General features: G+C 37.7%; 3 protein-coding genes and 1 long non-coding RNA gene across 4 annotated transcripts; 1 reads left to right on the top strand and 3 right to left on the bottom strand.

Annotated features, from left to right (window-relative positions):
- Positions 1–372: 372 nt before the first annotated feature.
- Positions 373–1,900, bottom strand: LOC120015146 (epoxide hydrolase A). The gene is made up of 4 exons (XM_038867376.1): positions 1,487–1,900; positions 1,210–1,392; positions 884–1,125; positions 373–796 (listed from the first exon to the last, which is right to left on the bottom strand). The coding sequence occupies exons 1-4, from the start codon at positions 1,769–1,771 to the stop codon at positions 544–546; spliced, it is 963 nt and encodes a 320-aa protein (XP_038723304.1). The 5' UTR covers positions 1,772–1,900; the 3' UTR covers positions 373–543.
- Positions 1,612–2,200, top strand: LOC120015149. The gene is made up of 2 exons (XR_005471683.1): positions 1,612–1,901; positions 2,010–2,200. It is a non-coding gene; the product is annotated as an uncharacterized LOC120015149 (long non-coding RNA).
- Positions 2,201–2,294: 94 nt separating this feature from the next.
- On the bottom strand, positions 2,295–5,359 carry LOC120015148 (probable ubiquitin-conjugating enzyme E2 16). Its single transcript, XM_038867379.1, has 6 exons — positions 5,161–5,359; positions 4,951–5,054; positions 4,580–4,682; positions 4,398–4,461; positions 2,868–2,956; positions 2,295–2,649 (listed from the first exon to the last, which is right to left on the bottom strand). The coding sequence occupies exons 1-6, from the start codon at positions 5,188–5,190 to the stop codon at positions 2,554–2,556; spliced, it is 486 nt and encodes a 161-aa protein (XP_038723307.1). The 5' UTR covers positions 5,191–5,359; the 3' UTR covers positions 2,295–2,553.
- A 5,583-nt stretch (positions 5,360–10,942) lies between these two features.
- Positions 10,943–13,617, bottom strand: LOC120015098. The gene is made up of 4 exons (XM_038867323.1): positions 13,520–13,617; positions 13,159–13,373; positions 12,815–12,969; positions 10,943–11,310 (listed from the first exon to the last, which is right to left on the bottom strand). The coding sequence occupies exons 1-4, from the start codon at positions 13,615–13,617 to the stop codon at positions 11,065–11,067; spliced, it is 714 nt and encodes a 237-aa protein (XP_038723251.1). The 3' UTR covers positions 10,943–11,064.
- Positions 13,618–15,715: the final 2,098 nt, after the last annotated feature.

Here is a 15,715-nt window from a genome sequence, read left to right as displayed (position 1 = left end):
AGCGATGGCCCAATACAGATGGAACTTCCAGGGTATATGGATAGCTGGCATGTAATGAAGCAAACTGCAAGGTTATAATGAATTCAGCCCAGAATTCATCCTTCTCAGTAAGTTCTCTTCATTCTTTCATAGCTACTAACCTCTATGACTCGTGGTAAAAAAAGGAATTACAGCCTTACAGATGGTACTGGAACATGTACTAGTAGAATGTCACATTTTTCTCTCTTCTTTTAAGCTTTTGATCAGTTTTTTTATTTGATTTTAGTGTCAGTTTCAGTAAGGAGCTGTCTGCTACCTTAAATATATTTTGTTTGTGCTGTAACAAAACTAATACTTCAGAAAAATTACAAACCTGGAAATTGAGTGTTATTAAACTGCATAACAAAAAGAAACATAACATATGGTGGGTGAGGTGTAAACCCCATACAAGAAACTAAAGATTGTTTGCTTGGGGCCAAAACATAGTCCATATTTTATTCTTTAAGTAATACAGAAAATAGCTTATATGATGACTAGCCTCAATTGCTCCAGTACCGGCATGGTTCACTGATCTTGAGATAGTTTACGAAGAAAGGAAAGGATTTCATCTGAGACTTCTTGAGCTTTCTCATGTTGGATAAAATGGTGGCCATCTATGATAACAACTTCCAGGTTAGGGACGATGCTCTTGAAGATATCTCCTTGTACGTATTCTCTTAAATTATTAGACTGGAATCCTATATCTTTGTCACCAACCATGAGCTTCGTTGGAACATTAATCTTCAATCCTTGCCAAGGTGCAAGTAGCTCCCAGTTCCTGTAGTCATTTTGCTGGTCAAATGCCTAATAAAGTTATGGGCAATAGAATGTTTTGAGCCTTACTTATACAAGTGTATGCACTTACATGTCCATGGAGCGATAGTAGTTCAAAGAACCAGTGAAGCCAGATTCCTCAAACTTGTCTGCATAGACCTGGAGTTCCTCTTCAGTTATCCATGGAGGTAGAATCGATGGTGTCTCCAAGTAATCAATGATCTCCATACCAGGAGGAGCTATTAGATTATCCTTCTTCATTATCAGCAAAAACTTCTTCATGACTGTCAAATAGTCATACCTAGCAAAAGCCCTTTCTGCTCTTCCAGGTTCCTGAATCGAGCCCACGAATCATTAACTAACCTCGATTTTGAAATCTGTATATATGATCAGGTATTTGCGAGGAAGAAAAGGTACCTGAAACTGAGATATGTAAAACCCATCTCCAAAATTTTCTATAAAACGTTGAAGGGGCTTAAACTTTGGATCTCTGGGAAGATATGGAACTGATAAGGCAATCAGCCCCTTGATTCTATCAGGCCTGAACAGGGTTAGATGCCAAGCAGCAACAGCTCCCCAGTCGTGTCCCACCACATAGGCCTTCAATTCACAAAAGCAGCAGGTATCTTTTACTGCTATAAATTTGTATATATATAATTGTATATATGTGTGCAGGGAGATACAAATAGAGGACCTGTTGGACACTAAAATGATCGAGAAGACCAACGAGATCACCAACAATATGGAAAACAGAGTAGGAACTTGGACTAAGAGGAGAATCAGAGTCGCCATATCCTCTCAAATCAGGAGCAACAACATGGTATCCATGGTTGGCCAAGAAGGTCATCTGGTGGCGCCAGGAATACCAAATTTCTGGGAACCCGTGAAGGAGAAGAACAAGGGGGCCACTCCCCTTCTCTGCTACGTGCAGCCATATACCGTTTGTTTGGATCCGCTGGTGATTTACCTCGTCTTCCATGTTCCCTCAAGTTTACTCAAACTCAGTCGCAGAGAGGAACAGGCATTCAATGAACGAAACGACTTCAGAGGTACATGAATACCATGTGTATGTATGAGGTCATTTCTTTGAAGAAGGATCCCACCAATTGGTGAGTTTGACAAAGAAAGTCATAGATAATCATTTTTTTTTTTATATAAAGCCTTTTCTTTGACCAGTTGCTAAGTAGTAATATTCTAGATGTGTTTCTTTTTCTCAGGTGCTCCTTCCAGATATGAACCCTACAAGGCTCTTTTCATTGATCTCTCTCGCAATCTGAAAAATCATTTACCTAGGCATCAGCTATGCTACTCAGATTTGCATATGTAATAGTATCTCCATTACTGATTTCATTGCTGTTAAACCAAGGGCCACCTGAGCAGTCAATATTTAACCACATCTCCTTCAACATATGCCAAGACTCTTAACTTATCATTAGGAGGGTTATTGGCCAAATATACTTACCTGGTAAAACCAGAAATGAAAATTAAAAAAAAGGCTTAATTCATGTGCCGTCATGGTACCAAATGCCTAGACTTGGGTAATTAAACATAATGAACAGAGTTTGTTCCTCACACAAATTATCCCTATTACTTTACAGACGATAGGCCATTGCCATTCTGGGAGTCGTAATGCATTCAGACCAAAGTTTTGGTTGCTGAATGCATTTCTATGTGTTTGCATTTTGCCCTATTCATCTACTTCAAAGGTAGTCGGTCATCTTCTTTGATTATTATACCAAATGACCGAAACTTCTTCCGTGGTTACACTTTATCATCGTGGAACCACCATCTAGTTTCCTTTGGGGATCTTCCATTCCTGCAATTCTTTACATAACGATCGTTGTCTTCAGGGCGTTGCTGCAAACAAATTCAAATCCATCAAACTAAATGTCTTACATGCATAATAGCATGGACAACATGATATCAATTATCAAGTGCCTAACCCCTTAGATTTAAAATCTCATAATTTCGATCCATAAAACATGGACTGCAATTCCCTCAATTTTACAAAAAAACATTAAATTCCCTGAATAAACATGATGACAAGTATGCCCTGGAGAAAATTGAATTCAAACCTTGGCAGTCGAGCTTGACAGCATTGAGAGAATGCTCATACAGATTGAACTCACAGTCATGGCCGGAGACCATGAATCATATAGAATATCTAGACAGACAATAAAATAAATTCGTTGTCAGTATGGCTGCAAGGATAATTACCAGCATATTTGACTTAGGCAATCACATCAGGCTAAGAATATGAATAGTTAAGCGTATAAACACTCCAATAATACACCGTTCCAAAATCTCAGGAAAGCAACCAATCTCTTGGTTCCAAAATGAGCACAAGGTAGGAGATTGAAAGTTTGCAAGAAGAAGTTGTGCATCTTTTATTTTTTAGAATGCAGAATTTGTGTATTAGTATGTGCATGTGAACACAACTGGTGTGTTGCGAGCAGTACATTCAGTTTGTTGTTCTAAGTTCTAACATGCACATCATGATATCTGGTAATTTTTCAAGCGCCTATCAAACAAAAGCAAAAATGTAACAGTAAATATATTTTCAAGGCAGATGCAGATAGCATTGCAGATGCAAATCCACAGTCCTTTCGCTAGCCATGCATAAAAAAAAATCCCATTCAGTAAGAATCACAAGTTATATAGGAACTCGGTACATAAACATTTCTTGTATAGTCGACCAACCCTTCACAGAAAGCACCATTTTGGGACAAGATGCAGCAAAGAGAGACGCCAGAAAAATTTATTGCAATGTGAGCACGTAAAGGAGAGACTCTTCCATTAATGAATTCCTTGGAATTATTTTTTATTTATAACACAGATCTTGGTGAGTTTACTTTCCAATCTCCAGGGAGATTCAAGAGAAATTGAAAGTTAACAACACAAGTTTGAAATGGTACACCAAACTGACCAAAGCAGCAGCAGCAACAGGGGAAAGGCGTTTCACTTTTCTAGTTTTCTATGTCATATACCAATATGAGCAAAATTAAATACCCTTTGATGCATTACCCAATCCTCCACAGAAGGAAAGAAGAAACCAAGAATGCCTCTGTGTTCTTGAACTCCCAGTCATATTAAAACATAGAACCCAACTAAACCTACATGGCTACATAGAGTTTGATACAAATCACTAGAAGGCAACAAAAAAGTAAATCAAGCTAAGATTTTTGTTCACCCCCCTCATTATCCTCGTATGTTTTAACACAACCAAATGACCATTACCAAAGGCAGAAGTGAGTTTGACATCTTGCATGTTGAATGAATTAGAAGGCTTTAAATTTTGATATATTAAACAAAGGCAAGCATTGAAAGTGAAAAAACAGTCAAAATATCTATAGGTATTTGAGCAAGGATCAAAACAGGTAGTAAACCAACAAAGTACAAACAAACAAGTAACTCATGATGGAAGAAAGCAACAAGTAAATATAATACATAATTTTTTCAACCAAAAACACAGCATGGATTCAAAAATAAAGTCTACTATACCCTAAATGTGCATACACTGCAAATGCCTGAAATAAAACTGCAACAAATAGGAATACATTTAAAAGGGATGATAAAATAAATTCAAAGCAACCGCAAACCATTACCTAAACATATATGGCCGTTGCTATATATATGAGGATGCAGCGGGGCAGGATGAAGAAATATAACCTGTTAAAACTCACCATCAAAATAAAAAACGCCATCATCAAAACTATAAGAAGAAGTTCAACCTATGAATTCTGTGCAGAAAAACAAAAACACGAGAGTAAGGAGGAGTTGAGCAAACCTGAGGGGCTTCCATAGGGTAATGCTCAGGAAAATCAACTTGAAGTTGATAGGTTTCACCAGCGTAAAGCGTTCCTGATGCTCCATTTACTTCAATAACCCATCTTCACATCAAAAATCCGCACGACCCCAACCCCCAAAAGAAATTATGAGAAAAAAATTTGAATTAAAGCAAACACCAACAAGCACAAAAAACATGAGAATCCTTAAAATACCAACAAAAAAGTAACAAATTTTGAGAAAGCCGAAGCACAGGCAACCGCCTCTACTCCATTCAATCGAGGGCAAGGTTCGCATCCTTTCTCCTAAGCAAGCGCACACAAACCGCACTGAAGAAGATTTTCAAAGAAAGGGAAGGCGAAGAGATAAAACCTCTGAAGATTGTCGGTGACTTTGTGTTTAAAACCGGCGGGAGCGTTGACCTGCCACTCCAGCAGCTCCTTCTGTAACCGATTGCAAGCGATCTTACTCAGAGCCTGCAATCACAGATTGTCCCTCCACCATCAACAAAAGTAAAAAAAAAAAACCACAAAGCTTTGACAGAATACATAAAATCGAGCATGTGAAGAAGTTAGGGTTAACCTTGCGAGCGTTGGCGGAGGAGCTGGTCATGATGATCTGGTCTCTCAACAATGAAGCAGAGAGATTGCGAATTGGAGCTTCGACGAAAGGGACAAAGAGAACCCAGCGATGGTTTATGAGGGTGACCTCCTCACGTTCTCTACATAATTTTTATATTAATTTTTTTTCCCGACTCGGAATCGGAAGATCAGATCTTGTCGGGGCGGTTTGCCAGGTTGACAAGGCATTCCAATTAACGACGTCGTTTGAATGATGGCCAGTAACCTTAGACAAAAAAAGAGAGTGTTTTCTTAAATTTATTTATTTATTTGGGTTAAAATTTTCTTCTTAAATTAAAAACAAAAGTTGTTTTAGATAAATCAGGAGATGATCATCTATCCAATCCAATGTTGGATGTTTGATAAATATATGAGCGCCAAACACTGATTACTTGATAATGGGCTAGAAACAGTAATCAAATTATCATTCAATTAATTTTCCAGTAAAATAACAATATTTAATTTTCCAATAAAATAACAATATTTCAACAAGCTTCCACCTAACCTAAGTACTAGTAGAAAAAGACAAAACAAGTTAACTTCACTCACAGTAGATCTTTACCCATCAATCTTTGTAGTTTGTTCATGTCTGTCCACGATACTGGGCTTTTTTTTAGGTGGGACTCCACTCTGCTCACGAGAGGAGACCGTAAGTTACTCCCAAGTCTCCACATTTCGTGATACAAAACAGTGTCATTGAACTTGGAAGGAATAATTGGTCCAAGGTTACGAGAGGCTTAGCAAAACCAACTAGGCATAAATAAATAAATTTTAAAAAAAAAAGTACCGACTTTCCCCACTTTTGAAATCACCTCAACAAATTAATTGTTTAAGGTGAGGATTAGCATATTCCAACCTTTAGTTAATGGCACTGCCGGCTACCGGCAATTCGCCCGTTTCCACAAATCTTCAAGCTAGGAACATTCTTCAAAGACTAAAATGACTCGCGCTTTCGAGCGATAAAAATATTTTCCTTTATATATATATTTTCCTGTTGTGTTGCCTATCCAAAAAAAAAAAACATATTCCATTCAATCCTTGCCCAAAGTAATCTACTGACACACCACCTTGAAAAGGAAGAGATAAAGCAGACGGATTCTCATAGTCATAGATAGCATCATTGTCCATTTTAGTAATTGCCTGGACAAGGCATATTTTACAAAATGATTGTAGGGATAAACAATATCTATCCTAACAAATGAACGAAGAAACAAAATACATATCAGGACATATAAGCAATGCAGCATGTATAACAATTCACATACGTACGTTTCCAGGGGGTATTCCCATGGGAATACTAATGAAACTAGGAAAGCAAGGCTTGATTACCAGTTTATCACCCAATCAGGAGTCCAAGAAGGAAGAACAAAGTCCCCAAATTTCCAAATGGGTTCATAGTAATATTGTCCACCACAAACTCTCTCACAACTCAGTTTCAGCTCAAATTTTTAATGACCCGGTAAAACATTCACTTCTTGGGAGAACCTAAAATATATTTATATGCAGGCAGCGGTTTCAAATATATTTACCTTAGTTGCTTCATTAATCCCAGGCCATGCTATGCACTGAGACTTCCACGGTGCTTTGATGTCCATTCGTAGACATATGGCTCAATTTGTGCAAAAATCTGAAAAGGCAAAATTTTGCTGATGGTCAAAATATTGTTTGAACTTTTTGTAGTGGAAAGACAGGACCCACCTTATCATCATATTTTTTAGCTGACACATTAAGATGCAAATTGCCATCTCCAAGATGCCCATATCCCACTACTCTAGCTGAGTCACCTGAGAGTATGATAGGGAGAATAAATAGTGAACTAAAAAATAAGGATTCCCCTTGACTGGCATGCAAGCCCATGATGATAGTGACAAATACCTGTAAACAGTCTGAAAATGGCCAATATAGACAACCAAAAATGCATAGCAAAATAGATAGGCAGGTATTTAAGTTCTACCTGAAATAATGAACATTTTAACCAAATGATTCTTCATTCTTTAGTTGGTAGCACTGGTAACTTTTGCTTATGAGTCACAAAAGGGATAGATATTTACTCCAGATATATATTTTGACCACGGGCAATCTAATAAAAAGGGAAAGGGGGACAACCAAATAGGCAAATACAGAATGACAAATTTGCAAGGACGTTACTTGTCATTCGATCCATCACTGTCTGTTGTCTCAATCAGAACATAAAATTTGTGCAATGAGGGAGGTAATGGATTCCGGACACCCTCTAACTGATGTAAAACCTGCTATGCAAATTACTATTAGAAGGACCCAGAAAGGAAATAGATAACAGAACAGCAATGCCATAAGTTTCCCTTCAAATAAAGTAAGTAAATCCTACGAGATGACTCCTACAAGAAAGATTTTCAATGCAGTCAATCAAAACAAAGTTCATGAAGTAAAAGCAAAACACTGCAAAAGCTATTGTTTCTAAAGTTCTACAATTAATCTATAAAAACAAAAGTTTATGAAAGTTCTCAAACGAGTGTCCGTGGTCCATGTAAACCATTATCTCGTGCTCTCTCCAGATTTCCGAAAGGATACTGACTTTAATGAGTGCCATTCAAAGATCCTGAGCTAGTTGAAAGATTCAGTTGTTCTAATTCTATAATTTTCGGAAGGCCAAGGGATTGCTACAGCAATAAAAATCAGAGTTGTAAGCACATTTGTATGAGCATTCAAACAATGTGATGTGCTATTACAGAAATATGTAGCATAGAACATGGTTAAAAATGGTTTTAGCTGAAAGTCCCATCATCACATTAAGTGACCCTCATGGCAAACAAACAAAATCAAATAGTTTATGCTGGAATGCGTACCAAATCCATTGCCTCAATATCCAAAAATTCAAATGCTGATAGAATATCTCCTCTCCAACATTCCTCTTTGCTTCTGTTAGAAGTTTCTGATAAGCAGAACAAACATTAGGAAAACAAAAAGAAAACAGAGATTTCTTGCACAGCGATGAAAACAGATATTTCTTCTATCCCTATACCTATTTTGGCTGATAAGGAGGAGAGGTATAAAAGAACTTTCAAAGGAGAGGAGTCCTCATTTCTGTACTCAACGATAAATGGGGGTATCTTCTTATTTTTTTGGTTTCGTGATCATGATTTTTTGGATCTTATTAAATCACGTTCTCCCATATGATCTAGCGTACATTGGTGTCCTCCTCTTGCTTCCCTTGTAGAATAACATTTGCTTTACGGATGAAAATTTTGTTTAGAGCATACTTGCATAAATTACTAAGCCAAATAATATGATTATCTACTGAAACAAACAATGAAGTTCAATAGACAACAATTCTCACCAAGTAGCTCCGTGGAGTGAACCATAACGAACAAGGCGCAACCCCCAGCATTTGTTGAAACATTTCCACCAATTTGGCAGCTTCCTTTTGCACCTAAATCCAGTAATCTGAATGGAAACATAATTTATTTGGGTGCAATTTCAAAAAAATAATTTTAAAAAGAAAAAAAACAGAGGGAGACACTTTCAACAAAAGATAAAGTCCTATATCATATTAATACTAGGAAAGTGGAAGAACTGCCCCACAACTAAACTAGATGAAGAAAAACTAGTGATTACAAACTAATGAGATTTGACGAAGAGTTATGATATCATTTAAAATCCCTTATTGACTGAACCCAACCTCCAAGAAAATGCGACAATTGTTGCGAAAGTAATTTACTCACAAAAAAAAATGTGTCATAAATTTAGCAACAATGGTTTGTGATGACATTCGAAAGAGATTATTACTAACAACAATCTAGTTGTACTCTATGACATACCGTCTTGTTTTAATGTCTTCTGAAAAGGAAAAAAGATGGCTTCTAAGAAAATTACCCTCATTGTCGAGAAAGGAACCCAGATTTGCCAATATGCATCCTGCTTCGCATACCAGTATAGCATTGACCTGTACCATAGCAAGAGATGATGACTTCATAGGATATGTGAAAACATATGTAGATGATAGATTTTGGTAGAAGGTTGTCACCATAAAGTTAGCAATTGGCATAGCATTGTGCTGGTAGAGCTCAAAAAATAGAAAATGCAACACCAACAAGATATGGGCCCATGGTAAAAATCTAAACCAGCATAGAAGCCTCCAAAATATTTATGCAGCAAAATCAATAATCTGGCCAGATCTCTTAACAAGTTAAAGATGAAGAGCAAAATGTCAACTGGTCAAATGCTATGATGTTATTCATCAAGCCCATATCGATAATCACCTACAGAAAATATTATCAAAAACTCATCACAAAGTATATCATGAATAAGATATTTTCTTCTAGACATGCAGGTTGTGATTTGCGAATTCATATACAAAAGGCTAAAATCATGTTTGGTACTCAATTTTACATACAGATTCAAGTTTAGAGAATAGAGACACTGCTGTGAGTGCTCTAAGAGTGGTACGCGTACTTCTCGTAGTTAGGGTTTGATTGAAAATCAAAGAGTGACCACGACGAGTATTGGAGACGACGAGTAGTTCTCCACTTCTGCCAGAGACGTGTTCGTTGTGTGTGTGCGCGTGTTTGAAAGGAGAGGGAGACATCGAAATTACGGTGTCCGGCGAAAACCAAAACCACCAAAAACTACACATATAATCAACCGCATCAGATGACCAAACAAAATTAATAATCGAAATTTGCGCAAAACCTACCGATCAGGTGAGGAGGAGAGAACTATTTCTTATTTGGTACAGCCATGGATCTTCCATGTGTTTGTTCTTCTCTCGTCAGTCAGCAGCTAGGGTTTCACCAAAATTAAACTAAACATATAATCAACCGTATCAGATGACCAAACAAAATTAATAATCCAAATTTGCGTAAAACCTATCGGTCAGGTGAGGAGGAGGAGAGCTGTTTCTTGTTTGGTACAGCCATGGATCTTCCATGTGTTTCTTCTTCTCTCGTCCGTCAGCAGCTAGGATTTCACCAAAAACTACAAATATAATCAACCGTATCAGATGACAAAACAAAATTAATAATCGAAATTTGCGTAAAAGTGTAAAACCTACCGGCCAGGTGAGGAGGAGAAGAGCTGTTTCTTCTTTGCTACAGCCATGGATCTTCTTTAATGTGTTTCTTCTTCTCTCATCAGTCGGTCGGCAGCTAGCAGTTAGGATTCGTGGTTTCAGAATAAGGAGAAGAGAAAGAGCGGGTGACTTTATAGCGCGAACTATTCCACATCCTATAAGGATTCGGATTTCATTTAAAAACAAACAATTGAAGGAAACTTTTTTCTAACGGCTAAAAAAAATTAATTGTTGTCCAATCAAATACTGCCATGTAGCATTTGCGAGTACGTCCCATTAAATGTTGTGCTCGATTCGGAAAGATCTGGGCTGGCTTCACAGTTAACGGCCCACCTCTTATTCCCAAGTCTCATACTGGCATACTGCGGTGAGGTTTTGGGCCTATCGTTAAATGGGTGGGTTCGACTCGAGACGACCTGAGCGGGCTTCAAAGTTAACCTTCCGCTTCTTTTTGCCCACGGTGAGTCTTATGAAACGAACCGTTTTGCGCAATTTCAGATTCTCCAGCTCACCGCAGACGACACGAGTTCTCTGTTGTCCCTCTCTGCAATCCTCCACCAGCCTCACTGTGCTCACCGATTCAGAATCCATGGAAGGTACTTTCGATATGTGAGGCTGCTCTCATGGGAGCACCACCCATTTGTAGCAATTTGGTGTTCACAAATTAAACAAAAGACCACACAAAACAGAGCCAAGGTAGCAAACAAATGGTAAGAAGACTTCTCAAGTGCACAAATCAATCGCTGTGCCTTTCGTTTCACAAAATATTAGGAAGGCTCAATGTCGGTAAAACAAACAGTGGCTCTCCTGACCTACATATTAGCAGGAAAAGTAGACACTGATCTTACGGGAACCAAGTTTAAAGTTCAGAAGCATTATCATATGCAAATGTGGCCTGGCAGAACAAACTATGCCACCATTCTCTACTTCGAGCAGCTGCAGCTCAGCCAGTCTCTCGGTCCATGCTCTCTCCCTTGCCACTGCTGCCATCTTACGTTCTACCCTCTTGTTTCTCTTCTTCCTGTTAGCTTCTTGCAATTGCGCTTTCCTCTTTTTTGCCTCTCCCTGAACACATTTAGAATAGAGCATACGTTAAAGCACGAGCATCCATAGAGAACAAATAGAAACCAAGGGATTAGCATGTGTAATCATCACGAGACAGTCAATTGAGCCTGACCAATGGCTCAGGGTGTAAACACCATGTTTCAAAAAAGAAGATGGATGTTTTCAAGACCGCCTGTTTAACAATTAATTAAGTTCATCAGGCTTTTTCTCCCCTCCAGCAACATCAACTCAAATTTTTATTTAACAAAATATGTAGCAAATGATCACGTAACATGTTGCACAAACAACATGTTACTTATATTAAATACAGCAAATTGAGATCGCTGAGACAATCAAAAAAAAATTAGATTCTAAATCACAGCCAACAGCTAAAGCTATATTAATCCCCTTAAAATGTAGAAGTCGTGGATTGAGGTCATAAGCTCGAAGTGGTTTATTTTAGACTGAATTACACCACCAATGACCGAGAGAATTTTGAGTTGTTCCCAATTCATTTCCAGAATTAACATCACTGAAACCAATAATTTCAATACACGAAAAGAGAAATGTGAGCAACAAGCATGTTCATCATGTCCTCAAGACATGAATTAGCGTAAAGATTATACAATAGGAGCTTTTTAACACAGTTTTTGAGGAAGCCATGTGAGGTGAAAGGACAGAAAGTACCAGATCCAAAAGAAATGATAGGAAAAAAAAAACACACACACACAAAGCTTGCATGAGGAAATCCAACAGCTACAAAGATCGTATACAAGTAGCAAAAGATTTACCAGAAATAATTGATAAGAGAGATTACGTATCAACAACACAGCTTCTTGACAGTGAATTTTAAACGCTCAAACCATTTTAGTGATCAATTAGAATAATATTACTTAAATGTGCCAGAAACCACTGCTAAGAGAAGGAACCTATACCATTTTTGAGGGGAGAGGACCTATATCATTATTACAGCTTCGTGGAAATCAATTGTCAACACTCCAATCATCATTTAAGTATCACATGGATTAAATCCATCTTCCACTTAGAATTATGGAAACCAGCACAAAGAGATATCATATTGGCATAACTTCATGATTGAACAAGCAACTCCACAGCTTATCCATATATGTCTAGAAGTCGTTTGAACTAGCTGCAGGAAACTCTTCGGAATCATGGCTCGACATCGGTAATAATCCATATTCATTTCTGTTTCATTTATCTAAGGCTTAAAGAAATGCCAAATTGCAACACAATCATGGATTATCTCCCATAACTTTAACTCATCTTTCTCCAGTTATCTACCTTTATCACACATAAAATTGAATATACCCCAAGCAATATAAATAGAGTTTAACAGTATAAAACAAAAAAAATTATTCCATTTTCGTTGACAACTGGCTCTTGCAATAGCAAGTAGACCATGCCGGAACCAAAAGCACAAAACAAAGACTCGACAACTTCATGATCAAGCTAGAATCAGATGACAATTAAGTAGCAAGGAGTTCTTAGAAAGTAAAAATATAACCTTTATAAATTCGCAGCGCTGCCTCATGCGCTTCTTCTCATTCCTTCTCTTCACACTTCCTTCATTTGGATTGTTAGGGAGGATTGGCTCCCCCGGAACATATTTCACCCAAGCATATGGCCCTGCGAGGTTAACCCAATTAACATTCGCAGTTTCTCACAAATTGGCACAAAAGTTCTAGCCAACGACTGCACAAAACATCCTGCAAATCAAAACTTCCCCATCAGTTGCCAAATCCCATTTTTCACTGGGGCATTTAATAGATCAAGAAGGAGTTAATCAGTGAATATAGTTATGAAACCTGGGGGTCTCAAGGCGGCTCTTTTCCGACGGGGTTTGTCAACGGTTCATCGCTTTGGGAATCGAGTGTCCGTCAAGCCGTGCAAATGGTGGGCGAACAGATTCCATGGAGATTGGCGGTGAAGCAAGAAACAGAGAGGGAAGCGAGACTCGGGTTTTGGAGATGGGGAGACGCCCAACAAAGATGAAGACGACGCTGTGGAAGTCGAGGCGAGAGATATTAGGGCTCTTGAGAGAGGTCGAATGAAGCTTCGCAGGGCTTCAAATCCCATTTGAAGAGATTCAAAGTGAAGGCTTTTTTTAAATGTGCAGCGTTTTCAGCTTGGGAGAGATCTTTAGAAGACGACGGATTCTGAGTTCTGATGCGCGTGGCAAAGAGTTTGGCCTTAGTAAATGGGCCATTACGAGCCTATGATTTTGCAGTCGCAGAATGCCAGAAACCAAACCATAGGCCCACAATGAGCCAGAAACCCAAGCCCAATTGGTTGATCAGGCCCAGCCATTATGGATTTTCTTTTGAGCAATCTTTAAGCCCATTGTTGGGGAGACACAATTGAAATGGGCTGAAAAGGAATGAAATTGTTGGACCACCCAATAATTTATCGAACTGTATAGAAGAATCATCAAATTATGACCTTTTCAGGATCACCAAAAATTGTTGGACCTGTGGGGCAAGAGAGTCCTGGGCTTTGTCGGACCACAAGCCGAACAAGTATTTTGCCTTGTAAATTTAAGGATTTCCTTGAATGGCTACGTCCAATTGAATGGTGACATCACTCATCAGGCATCAACTTATGCAAAGAACATCAAATAATGATTACAGCATGCAGTGACTATATATGATTGCTTCTTGCTTCATTTTCAGGTTTACTCTGTTTGTATCTGTTTTAAGTTGGCAGTATCACTACTCCTTCGACACTTGCAATTTCTTTTTCCAACATGTCAGCACCTCATGATTATTGTTCCTTACTCCTATATATGATATGGGATTTTTGAATTTCTTTTTTTAATCTAGAACGTCACTATACAAATTTGTCATTTGAACATTCGATATCAGTTTCAACTCGGGCTATCAAGCCCGTAGCATAGGAGTTTTTCACCTACAAAAATTGGGGCAAAGTTCAATGCTTGACCACAAAAATATTGTTCATAATGGAAATCAAACTCAAAATTTCCCTAATGTTTCATCTACCGACAAGGTGCGTAGGGCCAAAACCTAGTACGTGACTACAATAATACTGCTACCAATGATAATCGAAGTCATAACCTCCATGTGAATTTTTGAATTCCGTTGTATAGTTTTTGTGGAGTATGTCACTACTCGCTAATTAATGTCTAGTGCTACATTATAAATCAAAAATATGGTCACCTTCTCGGACAACACAACCAAAGAACACAAAGTTATATGAGGAGCATGTTTTTTTTATTTTATTTGTTGGGATTTAGTCGACATATTCCAAAATTTCATTGAACTTTGTCAATGTTTAAAAATTTATATTTTGTGAATAATCATTAATATTGGCACTAAATGCACTATCTATTAATTAATTGGGGGCCTAAGTCGTTGTATATGTTAAGAGGGAATTGGCGCCATGAGTCCCGCACTCTTTTTCCATATGGTCCCGCCAAGACAAGTGAGAGAGAGTTGGTGGGAATTCAATCAAACTTTGTGACCATAAAGAACATGAAAAAAAAAGGTGCTGGTTTTGACGAAATAGTGCAAGGAGAGGAAGTTTAGAGATTATGTTTCGAGAACCCAAAATAAAAAGTTGATAACATATGGATAGTTATTCTCTATCTAATTCAACTTTAGCAACTATCTTTCTAGACCCATACGGTATTGAGGTACCCCTCACTTGTGGGCTGCACCATCCATTAACACATTCAAAAAGGTTAACATGTGACCCAAAAGGGAAGGAACAAGGTTTGTTTCGATATCATGTTATAAATTGACCCAATCTAATTTAAGTTGAGGTATTGTCGGCTCTGCATTTTTTTTTCATTATTAAACGATTTATCAAGTGTTTGGAGTTGTCTCAAACTTATAAACCACATGATTGGATTATATTAAATCGATGTGTGATTTTTAGTCTTAACAAGTATTGTATAAGTGAAGGAATATATTGTCCCTATTAGCACGGGCCCGAATCTATATTTTAATTTTTATCTCTCAAAAAATAATAATTTAACATAGGTTGTTAACCGTTACCTCTTCATCATGCTTTAACTTTCATTAGGTCTCATGTGATTATTCATCATTGTGTTAAGAGAATACTTAATTGGTTAAACCTTTTTGTTATTAATTGTCGTTGCAAAGCCATAATAGATAGACAATACTTAATGCCTTAACTATGCCTAAATGAGTGGAGTCTTTACAATCGAGCTATGTTGATCATATGAAAAAACATTGAATGCTCCTGGTAATGCCAAGTCCTACGCTGATATAGTGTATCAAATGATTCAAACTAATACGATGTCAATTTTATAAGTAGTTGAGAATAATTTCAAATTCGAATTACAACATTATTTTTCATCACAACCACCTAGTGGTTGGTTTCATTCCGTTGATTCATGTACGCCACATAAACGTAACAATGTATG

The sequence above is a fragment of the Tripterygium wilfordii genome, chromosome 14 (genome assembly GCF_013401445.1).
Source record: "Tripterygium wilfordii isolate XIE 37 chromosome 14, ASM1340144v1, whole genome shotgun sequence".
Taxonomy (NCBI): domain Eukaryota; kingdom Viridiplantae; phylum Streptophyta; class Magnoliopsida; order Celastrales; family Celastraceae; genus Tripterygium; species Tripterygium wilfordii.
This window is presented reverse-complemented; position numbering and strand designations above follow the sequence as displayed.

Excerpts from the sequence above, each read along its gene's own strand:
- LOC120015146 (XM_038867376.1), bottom strand. The coding sequence starts at position 1,771 with ATGGAAGACGAGGTAAATCACCAGCGGATCCAAACAAACGGTATATGG. Across the intron at positions 1,393-1,486 it reads ATCATTTTAGTGTCCAACAG|GCCTATGTGGTGGGACACGA; the intron begins GTCCTCTATTTG and ends TGTGAATTGAAG. Across the intron at positions 797-883 it reads TACTATCGCTCCATGGACAT|GAACTGGGAGCTACTTGCAC; the intron begins GTAAGTGCATAC and ends AAATGACTACAG.
- LOC120015148 (XM_038867379.1), bottom strand. The coding sequence starts at position 5,190 with ATGACCAGCTCCTCCGCCAACGCTCGCAAG. Across the intron at positions 5,055-5,160 it reads CCTCCGCCAACGCTCGCAAG|GCTCTGAGTAAGATCGCTTG; the intron begins GTTAACCCTAAC and ends CTGTGATTGCAG. Across the intron at positions 4,462-4,579 it reads ACCCTATGGAAGCCCCTCAG|GTTATATTTCTTCATCCTGC; the intron begins GTTTGCTCAACT and ends GAGTTTTAACAG.
- LOC120015098 (XM_038867323.1), bottom strand. The coding sequence starts at position 13,617 with ATGGCTGGGCCTGATCAACCAATTGGGCTTGGGTTTCTGGCTCATTGT. Across the intron at positions 13,374-13,519 it reads GACTGCAAAATCATAGGCTC|CCCTGCGAAGCTTCATTCGA; the intron begins GTAATGGCCCAT and ends TGGGATTTGAAG. Across the intron at positions 11,311-12,814 it reads AGCGCTGCGAATTTATAAAG|GGAGAGGCAAAAAAGAGGAA; the intron begins GTTATATTTTTA and ends AAATGTGTTCAG.